Source organism: Camarhynchus parvulus, chromosome Z, assembly GCF_901933205.1.
Source record: "Camarhynchus parvulus chromosome Z, STF_HiC, whole genome shotgun sequence".
Lineage (NCBI taxonomy): Eukaryota > Metazoa > Chordata > Aves > Passeriformes > Thraupidae > Camarhynchus > Camarhynchus parvulus.
This window is the reverse complement of record NC_044601.1, coordinates 42,454,790-42,470,363: the sequence shown is the minus strand read 5'-3', so window position 1 is coordinate 42,470,363 and position 15,574 is coordinate 42,454,790. Positions and strand designations below refer to the sequence as shown.

Sequence of the window (15,574 nt, the reverse complement as noted above, 5' to 3'; positions counted from 1 at the left end):
TTTGTTTCTTACCATTCTACTCTATTCTTAACTGACAACAAATTTAATTTAATTTTCCTGGAGTCTATTTTGACTGTGACAGTAATCGGTGAATGATCTCCCTTGTCTGTATCTTGACAGTTAAGCTATTCCACATTGTTTTCTCTCCCTAGCCTCTTAAGAAAGGGAGGGGTGACAGTGGTAGGACAGGCATCTGGCAGCTGGCCAAGGTCAACCCATCATAAAATTCCACACAGATCTAATATGCTATCACAGAGATAGTTAAGCACAAAAAATAGCAAATACTTCAATAAAGCAGAATTTTCATCTTGGTCATGCTTGCCCTCTTCAAGTCTACATCTGACAGATATGCACCACAAGCCATTTTCATATTATCAGTGGTAGAGTTAAGGTAAAAAGTAGAACTCAAACTCACATGGAAAAATTAGGTTCCCAAACAAACTCAATTCAGCTCCTGAATCAAGTTCAAGCTACTGAATTCCAGTAAATGCTTACCATTGTCTGAGTGATCTTTTTTGGGAACTTCTATATGTTCTGCAGACTCTGATGATTTACCGCATACTACTGCAAAAGATTCTTTGCCAGAATCAACTTCACTTTCATCATTACTCCACAATTCTCTGGTAAATTTATCATGGTCTGGATGTCTTTTAAAGTCATCATAGTCCTTCTTCAATCTAGACCTTAAAAACAAAACTAACTTTACTAAAAAACCATACTTTTAAACATTAATTTTATTTCTATTTGCTGCCAAACAAAAAGTTGGTGTCAATTTAATTGCCTGTGCTCTTCAAATAATTACAGTGTAGCCCTGTCTGCAAGTCCCTAAAACCAGAAATTGTGAAATGAGAGCAATGTTCTTTACTTTACCAAAACTGAATTCTATTTCATTAAGCCCTCTAACAATAGCAAAAAAGACTGAGTCAAATGACCATTACTGTTTTACTGTATCCATATCCTTTCCCTCCTTCATCTTTCGTGCGACAAATATACCTGTATGGACTTGAGTATTAACTGTAAAAAGTCTACTCCTTACTCTGAAGGCAACCCCAAGAAGAGAATTCAGTAAATATAGTGCCATCATGCCTCTGGCTCAGCTATGAGACTGTATTGTAACTTTCTCCTTAAGAACACTTTCTTATGTCTGGCCCATTAGAACAGCTGCTGCTATGAGTTCCATAAGTTCAGGCTCCACTAAAGAATGTGCATATGACAGAAATACACAGGTACTTCAGCCATTTGAACACCATTCATAAGCACATCCACTTACCTTGATACTGCTAACCTGTACATGTTTTCATTGTCCCTTCTTCTAAACCATTGTTTACATGGGATTTAGTGGCTATTTTAGCATACCAATACACTGAACTTCAGGATTCAGCTGGTGCTAACCAACACAATGCCCAGAAGGATTATTTAGGAAATGAATAAATAGATTATAGCAATTAACATCTTCTGTGGAGTAGAATCTAGACTATTCCGGACCTAACCTATATGACAGTAACAGTAAGATCTTAAATTCACTCATTGTTCTGCTTTAGTATAACAGCTATTTGCATTGAATGCAGCAATGGCCAACTGCTCTCTATGAGTTGTAGAGGAAGGAGCCATGAATGATTTCACAGCTGGTAGGGCATAAGCCTCACCAGTCAGCAAGCTGTTCCACTCCCACGGAATCTGGCCACAGGGCAGGCCTAGGGATGGTAACTGGCTTCAACCAAGAGCCCAGATTAACAGGCAAGTTCCTGGTGCTGAGGCAGGTCTGAGATCAAACTGGGAAGTAGATTCAAAGTTTAAGATCAGGACCAGGATCCTGCAGTGATGGCTGCCAGGGCCAGGACCCAGTTAAGTGATTTCTGGGCAGCTCCACAGTGATGATGCAGGTAGAAGGTCAGTCTGCGGGTCAGTCCGGATGAGTGGGATCTATGGCCAGGCACAGTAACTGCTGTAGTTGAGCTGGAGACTGGCACACCCCCAGCAGAGACTGAAGACTGCAGAATGACCTGAAATGGGATCATGGACAGGTGGCATAGATGGAGAGCCTGGTGGGGCTTCTAAGGGTCAGTGAGATCTAGTCATTTACTCCCAGCTTTGACACTCTCACTGAGAGCAGACATTGAAGCCTGTATGAAGATGTTGTCTGGACAGTACTTCAACTCTGTCATCAGGATTTTGAGCTTGAAGTCTAGGTGTGGAACAACTATAGGAGCACACTGGGAACTACTACTGTACTAAAGTTTGTGGATGTAATTTCCTTTTTTCTTATGAGGAACCTCTGCTGTGAAGCCAGTGAACAATTGTAATCAGTGGGCACAAGTAACTTTCTCTTTTAAACCTTGCTGCTATTCAAATGCAATTCAACATTATACTCTGTCATAATCTTGAAAAGACCAGAGGATCTTTCAGAAGAGAAGGAAAAGGATTTTGATCATAAAGTCTGCTCCTCCTAGTTAAAGACAATAATAGAGAGGGAGACAGGAAGGGAGGGAGGGAGGGAGGGAGGAAGGAAGTGGCGGAAGGAAGGAAGTGGCAGGAGGAAGTGGTGGAAGGAAGTGGCAGAAGGGAGGAAGGGAGGAAGGAAGTGGCGGAAGGAAGGAAGTGGCAGGAGGAAGTGGCGGAAGGAAGTGGCAGAAGGGAGGAAGGGAGGAAGGGAGGAAGGGAGGAAGGGAGGAAGGGAGGAAGGAAGGAAGGAAGGGTCCAGATGTGGCATCAGGAGGCAGAAGTGTTGCCCAGCCCTTCACACCTTGGAATTTAAACACTGTTATTCAACTAGGAGATGTTAGTACCTGGCTGAGACACCCTGTAGACAGAGCAGCTGCAGTGAGACTTATGGGGGAACTGATATTTACACCACTGTAGCAAATTTGCTCAATTGCTTTTGCCCTTTTACATGACACCTTTCTTCACCACTGTCACTGGCGCTACACAGCTGCTTAGCAGCTGCATAATGATACAGACCAAGACAGTGACCTAGAATCCTCCATACATCTTTCTTTTCTCCCCATGATTTGTAAACATCACTCTTGAGATGGACCTGGTCCCTGGTATGCCATGTGTATGTCCAAAAAGTTATGTCATGGAAATTCTCAGGCTTTCCTCATTAAATTAACTAGGGTTACAGCATAAAACACACATACTAAAAACACAAGTTGAATTCAGTTAATTTGGCAAGTTATCTTGCACTCCAAGTACACACTTCTCAAGCTAGCAGCACACACATACGTAAGATCTCAACTACACTGTTCCAGACTAAAATTTACTCCTATCAATCACAGCTAATATAGAGCATTTAACACACTTTGGATGACAATTCTGTGTTCTATGACCACACTGATGCAACCCTGGAAACAAACAGAAGCTGGAAGCCACTGTGCTCCAAGAAAGTTATGATCTTCTTGCAATTACTGAAACCTGGTGGGATGTGAATGGAGTGTGACTGTTGATGTCTACAGGCTTTCCAGAACAGACAGGTGAGGAAAGAGAGAGGCAGAGGGGTGGCCCTCTACATCAGGAAGTAGACTGAGTGTGAAGAGCTGTCTCTGAAGAGCAGCCACGAGCAGGCCAAATGCCTGTGGCTAAGGATCAGGGACCAAAGCAACAAAGGGAACCTTGCGGATGGGTTTAAGTGCAGACACCTGATCAAAGGGGCCCTATTGATGAAGCCTTCTTGCTCCAGCTACAGGAGGCATCATGCTCACAGGCTCTTGTCCTGCTGGGGCACTTCAACCATCCCAACATCTCCTGGGAAAGCAGCACAGAAAGCTGCAGGCAAGCCAGAAGACTTTTGGAAAGAATGAGGGATATTTTCTGAAGCAAAGGAATAGACAGCAGCCCTACCAGAGGCGATATAATCCTGGATCTGAAGGGCACCAATGGAAGCAAGCTGATGTTGAACATCAGGGTTGGAAGGAGTCTGGGCTGCAGTGATCACACATTGCTGGAGTTTGCAGTCATGAGGGGTATGGGCCAGGTGAGGAACAAAGTTAGGCCCCCAAGCTTTAGGAAAACAGACTTCCAGCTCTTCAAGGAGATAGCCAGTGAGATCCACTGGGACACTTCCCTCAGGGACAAGGGAGTGGAACAGAGCTGGCAGATCTTTAAGGAAGTCTTCCACCACGTGCAAGAGCTGGCAATCTCCAGGAGCAAGAAACTGTGCAAGGAAGGCAAGGGAATAGCAGGGCTGAGTAGGGAACTGTTGGTCACACTGAAGGGAAAGAAGCAAATGGACAGGCAGTTGAAGTTAGGATGGGTGGCCCAGGAAGAGCTTGAAGAGACCTGGAATTGATCTGGAATTGATCTTGGCAAAGGGCACAAAGAATAACAGGAAGGGCTTCTACAGGCACGTTAACCACAAAAGGAAGGCCAAAGAAGGTGATCCCCTCTGATAAATAAGGGTGGAAACTGGTAACAATGAATAAGGAGAAGGCTGAGGTACTCAATATCATTTTGCTTCAGTCTCCAAGGGCAACATTTCTTCCCAAACCTCTTGAGAGGATAGACATGAGGATAGGGATTGGGAGAATAAAGTCTCTTCCACTCTAAGTAAAGATCACCTGAGGTTCATGATCACCTGAAGAATGTGAATGTACCAAAGAGAGGCAATTGGCTGATGTATTCTCCAAGCCATTCTAAATGATATTTGAAAAAATCTTGGCAGTTAGGTGAAGTCCCAGGTGGCAAGAAAAAATAAAACATTGTACACATCTTAAAAAAACATTGAAAGGAGGACCCTTGACCTGTCAGCCTTTCCTTTGGTGAGGAAGATCACAGAACAGACTCTCCCAGAACCTATGCTAAGGCACAGGGAGGTCACTGGAGACAACCAGCACAGCTGCCCCAATGGCAAGTCTTGAGTGACAAATTCAGTGTTCTTCTAGGATGGACTGACTACATCAGTGGACAAGGGAATGGCTACAGTTGTCATTTATCTGGATTTCTGTACAGCCTTTGACATGGTCCCCCCACAAGATCCTTGTCTCCTAAATTGGAGAGATTGGGATTTGACAAGCAGACTATTAGGTGGATAAGAAATTAGTTGAATGGTGGCATCCAGAGGGTAGCGGTCAATGGCACAGTGATGGACATCATTGACAAGTGGTGACCCTCAGGGGTCCATACTGAGACCAAAGTTATTTAATATCATCACTAGTTACATAGACAGAAGGATTGAGGGCCCTCTCAGCAAGTTTGCAGATGCCACCAAGCTGAGCAGTGTAGCTGACACACCTAGAGGATGGAATGCCATCCAGAGGGACCAGAGCAAGCTTGAAAAATGGGTCCATGGGAAAATCTCATGTGCTTTAACAAGGCAAAGTGCAAGGTGCTGCACCTGGGTTGGGGAGACCCCCAGTCTCAGCACAGGTTGGGGATGAACAGATCAGAGCAGCCCTGCTGAGGAGGGCTTGGGGTGCTGGTGGGTGAGAGGCTGGACCTGACCCAGCCATGGGCACTCCCAGCCCAGAGAGCCACACGTGTGCTGGGCTGCATCCAGAGCAGTGTGGCCAGCAGGGCCAGGGAAGGGATTCTGCCCCTCTGCTCTGCTCTGGTGAGGCCCCACCTGCAGGGCTGCATCAGGTCTGGGGTCCCAGGAAGGACATGGAACTGTTGGAGTGACTCCAGAGGAGTCTACCAAGATGATCAGAGGGACGGAGCACCTCTCCTGTGCAGAAAGACTGAGAGAGACTGGTCAGTCTGGAAAAGAGGCAGCTCCGGTGAGACTTAATTGCAGCCTTCTAGTATGTGAAGGGAGCCTTCAAAAAAGGAAGGGAGAGAGACTTGATCAAGAGCTTGTAGTGAGAATACAAGGGGCAAAGGCTTCAAATAGAAATTGGGAAGAAATTCTGAAGTGCAACTATGGTGAGGCACTGGAACAGGCTGTCCAGAAAAGTTGTTGAAGCTCCATCCCTGGAAGGCCAGATAAGTTGGGGTTTTGTGGAGCCTCATTTACAAAAGGTGCGTCCACCCAGGGGGATTGGAATTGGATGATCTTTAAGGCCCCTTCTAATCCAAACCATTCTATGATTCCGTGATTTGACAGACAAGAATACTGAGCACCAAACCATTCCACAACAGAATTTACTAAAAGGGTATAACTGTAGACTTCACATAAAGGAAAACTAAATTCTTCCTGACAGTAATACTATCTGCCATGTGTCCACAAGGATTCTAAATTGTGAAAGACAGGAAGAAATTAACAGCTCAGGAAAATGAACAGGAATGAGAAGAGAAAGAAATAGGAACAATCCAAAACTTGTATTTGGGTCCATTATTGAAAGCAAAATATTCAACAATATCCCAAATTTCCAAATAAGAGTTTTAATTCATGGATGATATTCACAAAATGAGCAACTGAGGAACCAATGAAACATCTTTGGTATTATGTTTTTGTTTTTTAAACATAACACCTTTTACCCTTTCCAGCATTAGCTCTGCACCACAAAACATTGTAACTTGCTTCCTTCACACCCAACATTTAAGAAGCCTCTCTTCCTACCCTTTGTTACAGAGCTCAAGCCTCTAATCGTTCCTTGCTTTTTAATTGTCTACATGGCAAAACTAAGGTACAATTATAGCAACAGCTGTACGGTTAACAGGAAAAAATGGTACTGACCTTAAAGATAGTATCTAGTCTCTCCATGATTTATAATCAGAGCAGTACTTTCACTGTTACTAATACTTGCACTTTACTAGATTTAAACCTGTCACTACTTCACTCATATTCCTCTGACATACTTCTTTCCAGACGCATTTCTAATTTACTGTGTTAAAAAGACCTCAAAACAATGCTTCAAGAATTGCTCTGTGGAGAATTCATTAATAGTTAATATAGGTAGCTTTACATAGTAAGTAGTTAGAGTATTCTAAGAAGTCCTGATATAGTTCTCTAGAGAAAGGTTTTCAGCATCTCTTAAGCAGAAATATAAATCCTAGCTGTCTTGTGATATATTATTGATCAGCATGCTTAAGGATTCTAGAGTGTTTTAGAGGAAAAAAACACTACCGGGTTAAGCTCAAATTTTTTTGGAGACAGTAACTCTGGAATAGAAGATACTTCTTCCTACTGAAGTATTGCCAGTGCCTCACTCCTCTCCCCAAACTATTCTAATTTTATTTATTTAAGAAGCCAACTTATTGATCTGTATTTAAAAGGTGAATTTGGCTCTGTTTTTCATCCCATGTACTACTGTTGAAAAAAAAAAAGAGCAGGTAATTACCTGTTTCTTTGAAATGCTTTAATTAGCTTTGGTTCCCATGGTAACAGTTCATTAAGCAGTCGTAACAACGTACCATGCAATTCCTTTACTGCTTGCTTCCGGTGGAACCATCTTCCCTGAAAACATAAATTCCAGTTATTTATCATTGCATTATACCTAAATCTTGTTCGATTTTACTAGTACTACAATAATCCTGGTACATGGATATAGCATATGAGGAAGACAACTGGAAGAAAAGATTAGGAACTTCAAGAGTTACATCCACCCTTCCAGAGTTATATCTATCTAGGACATTATTACTTTTATTTTAATACTACAGAGGGATAATATCATAGTTGGAAAAGTAATACTGCAAGGATGCTCACTTTTCACAGGTCAAAATTAAAACTGAAACAGGATTCTACAAATACTCCATGTGCTTAAAATTACTTAAATGACTAACCAACATGGGTAGTAATCTATTCAGTTCAGGGAAATCAACCACGTATATACACTTTTCTGAGTTAAAATTTTTACAGAAAATTGCATCATAATCTCATTTAAGAATAGTGGTATAAAGTATAACATTATTATTTGCAAAACAAACCTTACTACAATTTTCAAGGATAAAAATCACAATGTTTTTCTGTTACATTTTATTTAAAGTTCTAGAATAAAAGCTTTTTTTAAAAGAGAAGTTTAGCAAATTTGTCTTTTATGAAGCAACAGACTATGCAGCAAAGCCCAATTTTCCAACATACATCCTTTAAGCTTTTAATTCAAACATATAATTAAAAGTTTTATTTTAAAAACTGATATATGTAATCTTATATTCATGTTTTCATAAATCTAGAAAGTTTGAATAAGGAGAGAAGACATTGGGAAATGACAACCATGCTGGACACGGTGCTGCAGAACACACCTCTTACCACCCACACATACCCCTTGTATGTATCTTTTCCCAAAACTTTATTCTGTAGTTCATTGCACAAAAGACTGAACAATGCATATATATGTAATTGTTATAAAAGAGATATGGTATAGTACTTCTGCCACTCAACCAACTCTGTGCATTTTATTAAATGAAGATTTTAGCTCTCGACTTGTAACACTAAAGAGACTATGGTTCTGCAAGAAAAAGGAGCAGGACTTGAGAACTTACTTATTTCATATACATATTTAGCTTTTGATAGTGCACATATCCTTCACAGCTTCCTGTGGTCTAGCACACCAAGAAAGGTAAGACGGGAAAATCTGGATAAAGCTTGTCACAGCTGCTTTTCAGCAGTCTACAAGAATGATCTTCCCAAGGACTTTAGATAATTTCTCTCTACACATTTCAGCAGATATTTCCAATGTACAAGATCACTCAGCTTGAATGCTTGTTTGAAGACCAGGTATGTATTTTTTTATGGATAATCATTTACATGTTACATTATAAAACAAACAGTTACCTTCATTCTTCAATTAAAATTACAAAAGCAAAGATCTTAAGTAGGATCATTATACCACATTACCACATAATGACCAGTGTTGTACACACAGACAAGCTAGTAAACTGTATTATAATTTCCTTCACTTGCAGCCAGTCTCATGCATAAAACCTGTCACTAATCACTACAACAAAAACCAGACCTTGTGCATACTGTAGTCTACCAGAGCATTTGGTATCATCTCTTAAAGTCAGCAACCAACAGAATTGTTAACATACAAAAGAATATTACATGTACAGATATCTTTTTCTTGTAAAGTAAACAAAACATTTTGCAGACTGTTTTAAAATAATGTATTTATTACTGCAGAGCATTATTGCATTGTCTCAAAACAAAAAATCAAATAGCAAAACTAAACAATGCTACTACTATTCTGAAATAGAAATGCTCTACATGCAGTTGACAGCAAAAAAAAGTGTGAAAATGCAATATTAAAAATACATGAAAAATCACTGCAAAGTAAAAACCCCAAGAAATTATTAATTTCTGAGCTTAATTTGTCTTTAAATAAGGCTAAGGTCTTGGCTTTAGGAAAAAAAGAGTATGAGAAAAATAAGTATCAGCTGACCACGGAATAAATTTGAAGCAGCAGCTGTTAGGTAGCCAGCACATGTACAATGTTTAGTCAAGAACGGACTTCAAGACTACTGACATCATTATTACTTCACAGAAAAACAAATATATTACTTTTCTCTCTGCTTACAAAAACAAACATAAAAAGCTAGCCAATTCCTGCCCCCTAATTCTACAGGATTAGCAGCTCTAGTCGGAGGCCCATCTCTAGTGCTGTCCCAAAGGGTTCAGTACTGATCCAGTATTGTTTAACTTGTTCATCAGTGACTTGGATGAAGCGGCAGATGCCTCCCCAGTGAGTTCACCAATGACACAAAGCTGGGAGCAGTGGCCAATACCCCAGAGAGCTGTGCAACCCTTCAGAATGACCTCAACAGGGTGGAGAAACAGGAAAAGAGGAACCATACTTCCAAGTAATTTCAATGAAAATTTTATAGCAATATCATTTTAAAAAGCATAGACTAATTATCTCCCTTTGTTTCAATTACTTATTTTTCTTAGTGGGGTTTTAGAATTGACAATAAACCTGTTAATGGAAGAATGAACAAATTTTAGCCATGAGAAGAATCTTTTTTCCTCAGAAGTAGCCAGGACTGAAGAGTATAGGCCAAAAAAGGCTGGAATAAAAAAAAATCCTTCTCTTTTAAATTATTGTGGTTTAGGTGATTTTCTGTGCAAACACATAAATGCTAGATGTTACTATTCCTTAAAAATTACACAGTAAAAAGAGACATTAAAAACATTTATATAACCTTAAGATCCATCACAACAAAATTTAACATTCCTTTTCATATGCAATTTGATTCTCTAACACAGTCCGGTGCTTGTCTTTTATTCAGAGGGGGGAAAGGCAAATCAATAATTGACAAAGCTATGACTTAACTCCCTATTACATAGCTGCCCACTAATTTCTATAGATAGTACACTTGTTTTCACAAATATCTGCATTGTAAATTCTCAAAAATACCAAACGATACATTATAAGAGATCAGCTACAAACTGAGGCTTAGGAGGTTCAGGCTGGATCTCCAAAGGTATGTTCATCAGAAACATACAGCACTTGTTCCCTGGGAAAAGATGCCAACCCCCACCTGGCTACACACTCTTTTCAGGTAGCTGTGGTCTCTCCTATGCCTCCTTTTCTTCAGGCCCAACACCCCCAGCTCCCTCAGCTGCTTCTTACAAGATTTATTTTTCAGACACTTCAGCTGTCTGCTCCATTGCCCTTCTCTGGTCTCACTCCAGAACCAAAATGTTCTTCTTGTAGTGAGGGGCCCAAAACTGAACATAGGATTTGAGGTGTGCCATTGCCCTTCTTGGCCACCTGGGCACTGCTGGCTCATGTTCAGCTGCTGTCACCAGCACCCCCAGGTCCTTTTCCTGTGGCAGCTTTGCAGCCACTCTGCCCCAGCCTGTGGCACTGCCTGGGGTTGGTGTGACCCAAGGGCAGGACCCAGCACTGGGCCCTGTTGAACCTCGCACCACTGGCCTTGATCCATGATCCAGCCTGTCCAGATCCCTCTGCAGAGCCTTCCTGCCCTCCAGCAGATCAACACTCCCACCCAGCCTGGTGTTGTTTGTGAGCTGACTGAGGGTTTCCTTGATCCCCTTGTCCAGATCACTGAGAATGATATTAAGCCAAATTTAGTTATCATCTTGTTCCAATTAGTGACAAACAAGACACTATTTTTTTCTGGAAACACAATATAAGGTATTAACACAGGAAAATAACAGAGAAAAAAAAGGACTAGACAGAGAAGTATACAATGTGACTTTAGGCTATGTCAGCTTACAAGTAGATTTCAAAAATGCGAACACAATAAAAATACATTTTACAAATGGGCTGAATGTTTCCATTTAAATGCAGAGAGACATTCAACACATTCAACTGAAAACTCACCTTTTAAAATAAGGTTTCTGACATCCAGAGCAGCCAGGAAATGCTGACCCCACTCTCTGTGATCGATGCACCAACATACACTATTCTGGTATACTTATCATGGAACCCCAAAGCAGACTGGAGCCAGGATATAGATACATGGGGTAAGGACTGAACTTTTTATATGAGTTTTTGTTTTGCTTTTAAATAAACACACACACACAACACCACAATATTAAGCAGTTTTATAAGATTGTCTGTAATCTTTACGTTATATCTCAGGGACATAAAGTAAAGAAAATTAGTAATCTTATAAAACCATGCAATATTGTTGAAAAGGGGTGGTGGTGGAGGGAGAAAACTTACCCTTAATAGGCCTGCTCCATTCTGCTGCGGGGTTCTGTGGTATGTGTGACATCACCAGTCTAGCGTTTTCTAGTGATGTCACACAGAGAGGGAGTTGGCAATCACCAGCTGCTTTGGACAACAGATACCTAAAGAAAAGAGATCAGTAACTTTTTCAAATCATATATGGATAAATGTTGAATGTTCTTAATAACTAATTTATGGGCCAAATACTACAATTTCAGGCACTTCCAATTTTGACTGAATAAGAATGCATTACAAGATCATGTATTCATACTATGCAAACTCATCTGTTATTGAAAGTGTTTTAATTTTGAAAATGCTTAGAGTTATCTTCTACAGTAGAAGTTCCTGAGACTCAATATGTTGCATTTTACTTTCAGCAACATCATTCTGAACATTATAAATATATAACAACAGCTAACCAACCTCTGACATTCTTTGAAGACTAGGATTAAGCAGAGTCAGGAAGAATGGCTTGTAGTAAATTATACAACAAATTCACTTACGACATCTCTTAATCAATTTTATCTTTGAGCATTTACCAGCAACCAATGAGAAGTCCTGACTCCAGCATGCACTTCCATGACCTATATTTCTGATCACATAAAGTTATATCCTAAAATGATCTCATACTCTCCTCTTTCTACTATAGGCAAATAAAGCAAAACAAACAAAAAACAACAACACCAAAACAAAGCGCAATAAATTTCTTGCTACCAAGACCATCTTTGTCTCCTGATTTAGTTCCTTACTATGAAATGGTTTTCATTCAAATGTTTAACCACATTCCAGTTTTCTTTAGGCACAATTACTACACAATCATCACAGTGTTGATCAATATACCACTTTTTGTAGAAAAAAAATATAAATATATATAAAATATAAAAACCACAAAAACACAAGAGAAAGTTTATTATCAGCATGAGCTTACTGTTGAACTCAGAACAGTGAAATTATCCAGCACTGAATTGTCACGTTTTACTCCTCCATAAGAAGAACTTCAAAGTTTTCAACTAACTTACACCTCTGGAACTTACAAAGAAAATGGATTTATGTAGTATCTTAAACTGTTTACAAAACATTCATGGTTTTTAAGTTGGACTTAACTCCCTCTCATATATCTGAGTATTTTTCTCTTCTTAACTCTGAATATAGAAGTGTTTCTGTATTCTTCAGATGAGTGTGTTAAAAGCAGCTGTTTTGCTAGTACTATGTGCTGACAGGAATGTCTTGAATTATTTCTTCAAAAGAATATACTGATTGACCAATATCTAAAGCATTGTGAAATGTTCTGAATACAACTGTGTATTTCTGTGACAAAAACGTATGAGTACACATTCATCTTTCATGCAGAACCCACATTTTCACACTTGGAACTGTAGAAAGGTATGTGGGAAAAGCGGTTTAAAGAAAGCCTCTCCAATAAATACATTTATTGGAGGTTTAGTCAGTCACACATGGAAAGGCATGAAAGTTCAAGAGAAAATAATTGTGAAAAAAATAGACAATAATGACAGAAAACTGGAAAAGCTAAGAAAAACTGAAGACTGTGAAAAAAAATATTGAATGTTAGTGAGATGAGCCCAAGTTAAAAATATCAGAGAATACGATCAAGTATTGTGGAGAAGATTTCAAAAACCAAAGCCTAAAACTGGCCTTATTCATTTATATTATACAATTAAATATTACAAATGATCCACATCTTCAATCTGTCCTCAGAAGTACAAGGAGCTGCATGGATGTAAATGTGTAAATCTGTCTCAAAATTCAGTATTTTGGGCTCATATTAGTGTTTTCAAGAGATGCAGGCAAGACATAGAGAAGCAATAACAGTATTTTGAAGTGATTAAAATACAAATCAAGTTTTCAGGATAAGGATGTAAAAAGAGAGCATATAAGATACACAACAGATGGAGATAGATACTAACAGAGAAACTAAACTTAAATTAAAAGAAAATGTTTCACCTGCAAGACTTGAAGTCTATCTATTAATACCCTTGAACCCAAGCATTTATTGGTTACTCTTTTATTGTAGCTAATTTTACCTGCAGTTTAAACCTGCAAATAGGTGTGCATACACAGATTTCTCAGATTATTATATTTACTGTCTGTGTGCATATCTATGTAAATATAGAAATGCTGATGAAAACAACTATAACTGAAAACCCTTTACATGCAAAAGTCCCAAGCATGGCACATATTTCACCAGGGAGGGAGGAAGTGGTCAGGACAAGAGGAGGCAAGGATGGGGAGAGGAAATCAACCTCTGAATAAAAACTGAATAAGATTTAACCCAATAATAAAAATGTTTCCCTAGGCTGCAAATGAGAAGACACAGTAGGTTTTTCCACTTCATTGTTTGCAAAGTTGAGGTCTGAATGAATAAAATATTAGTAAGAGCCCTAAACTATTTTTGATGTTACATGAGTTTCTGCTGAAGGGAAGTTCTTCAGAAGTCCCTTTAGATTCTTGTCTAAACACAGTTTCCCTGCCAAACATTTTCAAACACGTAACAATATTTCCTATTTCCTCACTGAACAGAGAGAGAATATTTTATAAACTTTTAAATGAACCATTTTGCATTTTTTTTCCATGTATAACATACTTTTAAAAATAAAATGTAGCAAATCAATGAAAAACCTCAGAAAGCAATCTCTGAGTTTAGATACTTACACTTCAGGAACAAATTTAGCAGCAGCTTATCTGGAATCTCATAAAAAAACAGGCAAGGGAAGCATGTTCCACGCTGGATCAATATATTCCTTTTAATTGCCCCACAAATTAATTTGTCTGAAGTTCTAACTATTTCTGACCTAAACCAGTGGGGTTTTCACTTTAAATTTTCAGGTGTACTCTGAAATATATATTTTTGCAGGTAACTTAATGCTGCAGAAAACCACAGTTTCCTTTCAGGCCTTTTGACTCACCTGCTAAAACAAATATTCATTTCCAAAGATAGACAAAGGCATTCAACTCCCTGAGACCATCTCATTATAAGCTCCAAGAACAATAGCAGACCACAAAACCTTTAAAAGGGAGGATTTCACTTTTTTAGCTGTTAAGTCAAGAACATCAGGGTGTTACAGATCTCTGCAAACTAAAGCCTTTATTCCAAACCACAATTAGTTGTTACCTTGGCTGGTGTCCTTTGACTAAATAACCTTTGTCTGACTTTTCTCTCTCTCTCTAGGGACGATGCAGTCTCCTTCTCAGGAACGTACTGCCCATTATTCGTTTTAACCTTCTCAGCTTATCTGTGGGCATCCTGGGCTCCAGCCTCCCTATTCACCCTCTACACAGCTATGCATTTATCCATCAGACTTAGAGGGCATGGATAAAATCCAACAGTGCTACCAAAATAAAGTCTTGCATTTCAGTAAACAAGAAATCTTTCCACGTTCATGTTAAAAACTCTATTCATTTTATGCAAATTCAGCTAGGATCTGCAAAAAAGCCCTAAGTTCACTATTATATGCAAGCACCTACAGTCCTGTCACTTTCATACTACACAATGTCAAGTAGGGTTTGAAAAAATAATAATAATAAAAAAATTCTGCTATGATATGCAACAGTTAAGTACATAAAACTGATCAACCAAGCAGCTTAATTAACACAAAAAAATCCCTCACATCACATGAGAGGTAGATTATCTGAAAGGCAGTAAGAAGATTTTCATTCACACTGCAAGTCCCATTGATTGGACCAGACAGAAAAGACCTAGGGAAAAGTGGGATCCAAAATGCCAGAGACTGATAGTTGTTATCCCTGTGTTGTGATCCAACAGAATGTATTACTTTACTGCCTCTTCTCTTAAAAGAAACTTTCTATATTAGATTGAAGTCTTTATGTGATCCTAAATATACTAGCAAAATGCTTCCCTATCATGTGTGTTTGTCAAAATTATTTTTTCAGCAATACCACTTCAAGTGTGGAATTAAGCTACTTTGCAAATCTTGGTCAATTTGCTAGTTATAGGAGCTCACATTCAACAAATGACCATGAATATTATATATATTGACTAAATTTTCAAAAAACTAACAAGAGCTAAAAATTCAACAAAATATCAA

General features: G+C 39.1%; 1 protein-coding gene across 1 annotated transcript in view; it reads right to left on the bottom strand.

The window, feature by feature from the left end:
- The window catches only part of KIAA2026 (KIAA2026 ortholog), a 58,503-nt gene that overhangs the window by 18,173 nt on the left and 24,756 nt on the right, over positions 1-15,574 (bottom strand). The window contains exons 7-8 of the mRNA XM_030968064.1: positions 7,215-7,330; positions 496-683 (exon numbers count right to left, since the gene is read on the bottom strand). Of these exons, the coding sequence (XP_030823924.1) occupies positions 496-683; positions 7,215-7,330 (304 nt within the window). The remainder of the gene's footprint in view (positions 1-495; positions 684-7,214; positions 7,331-15,574) is intronic.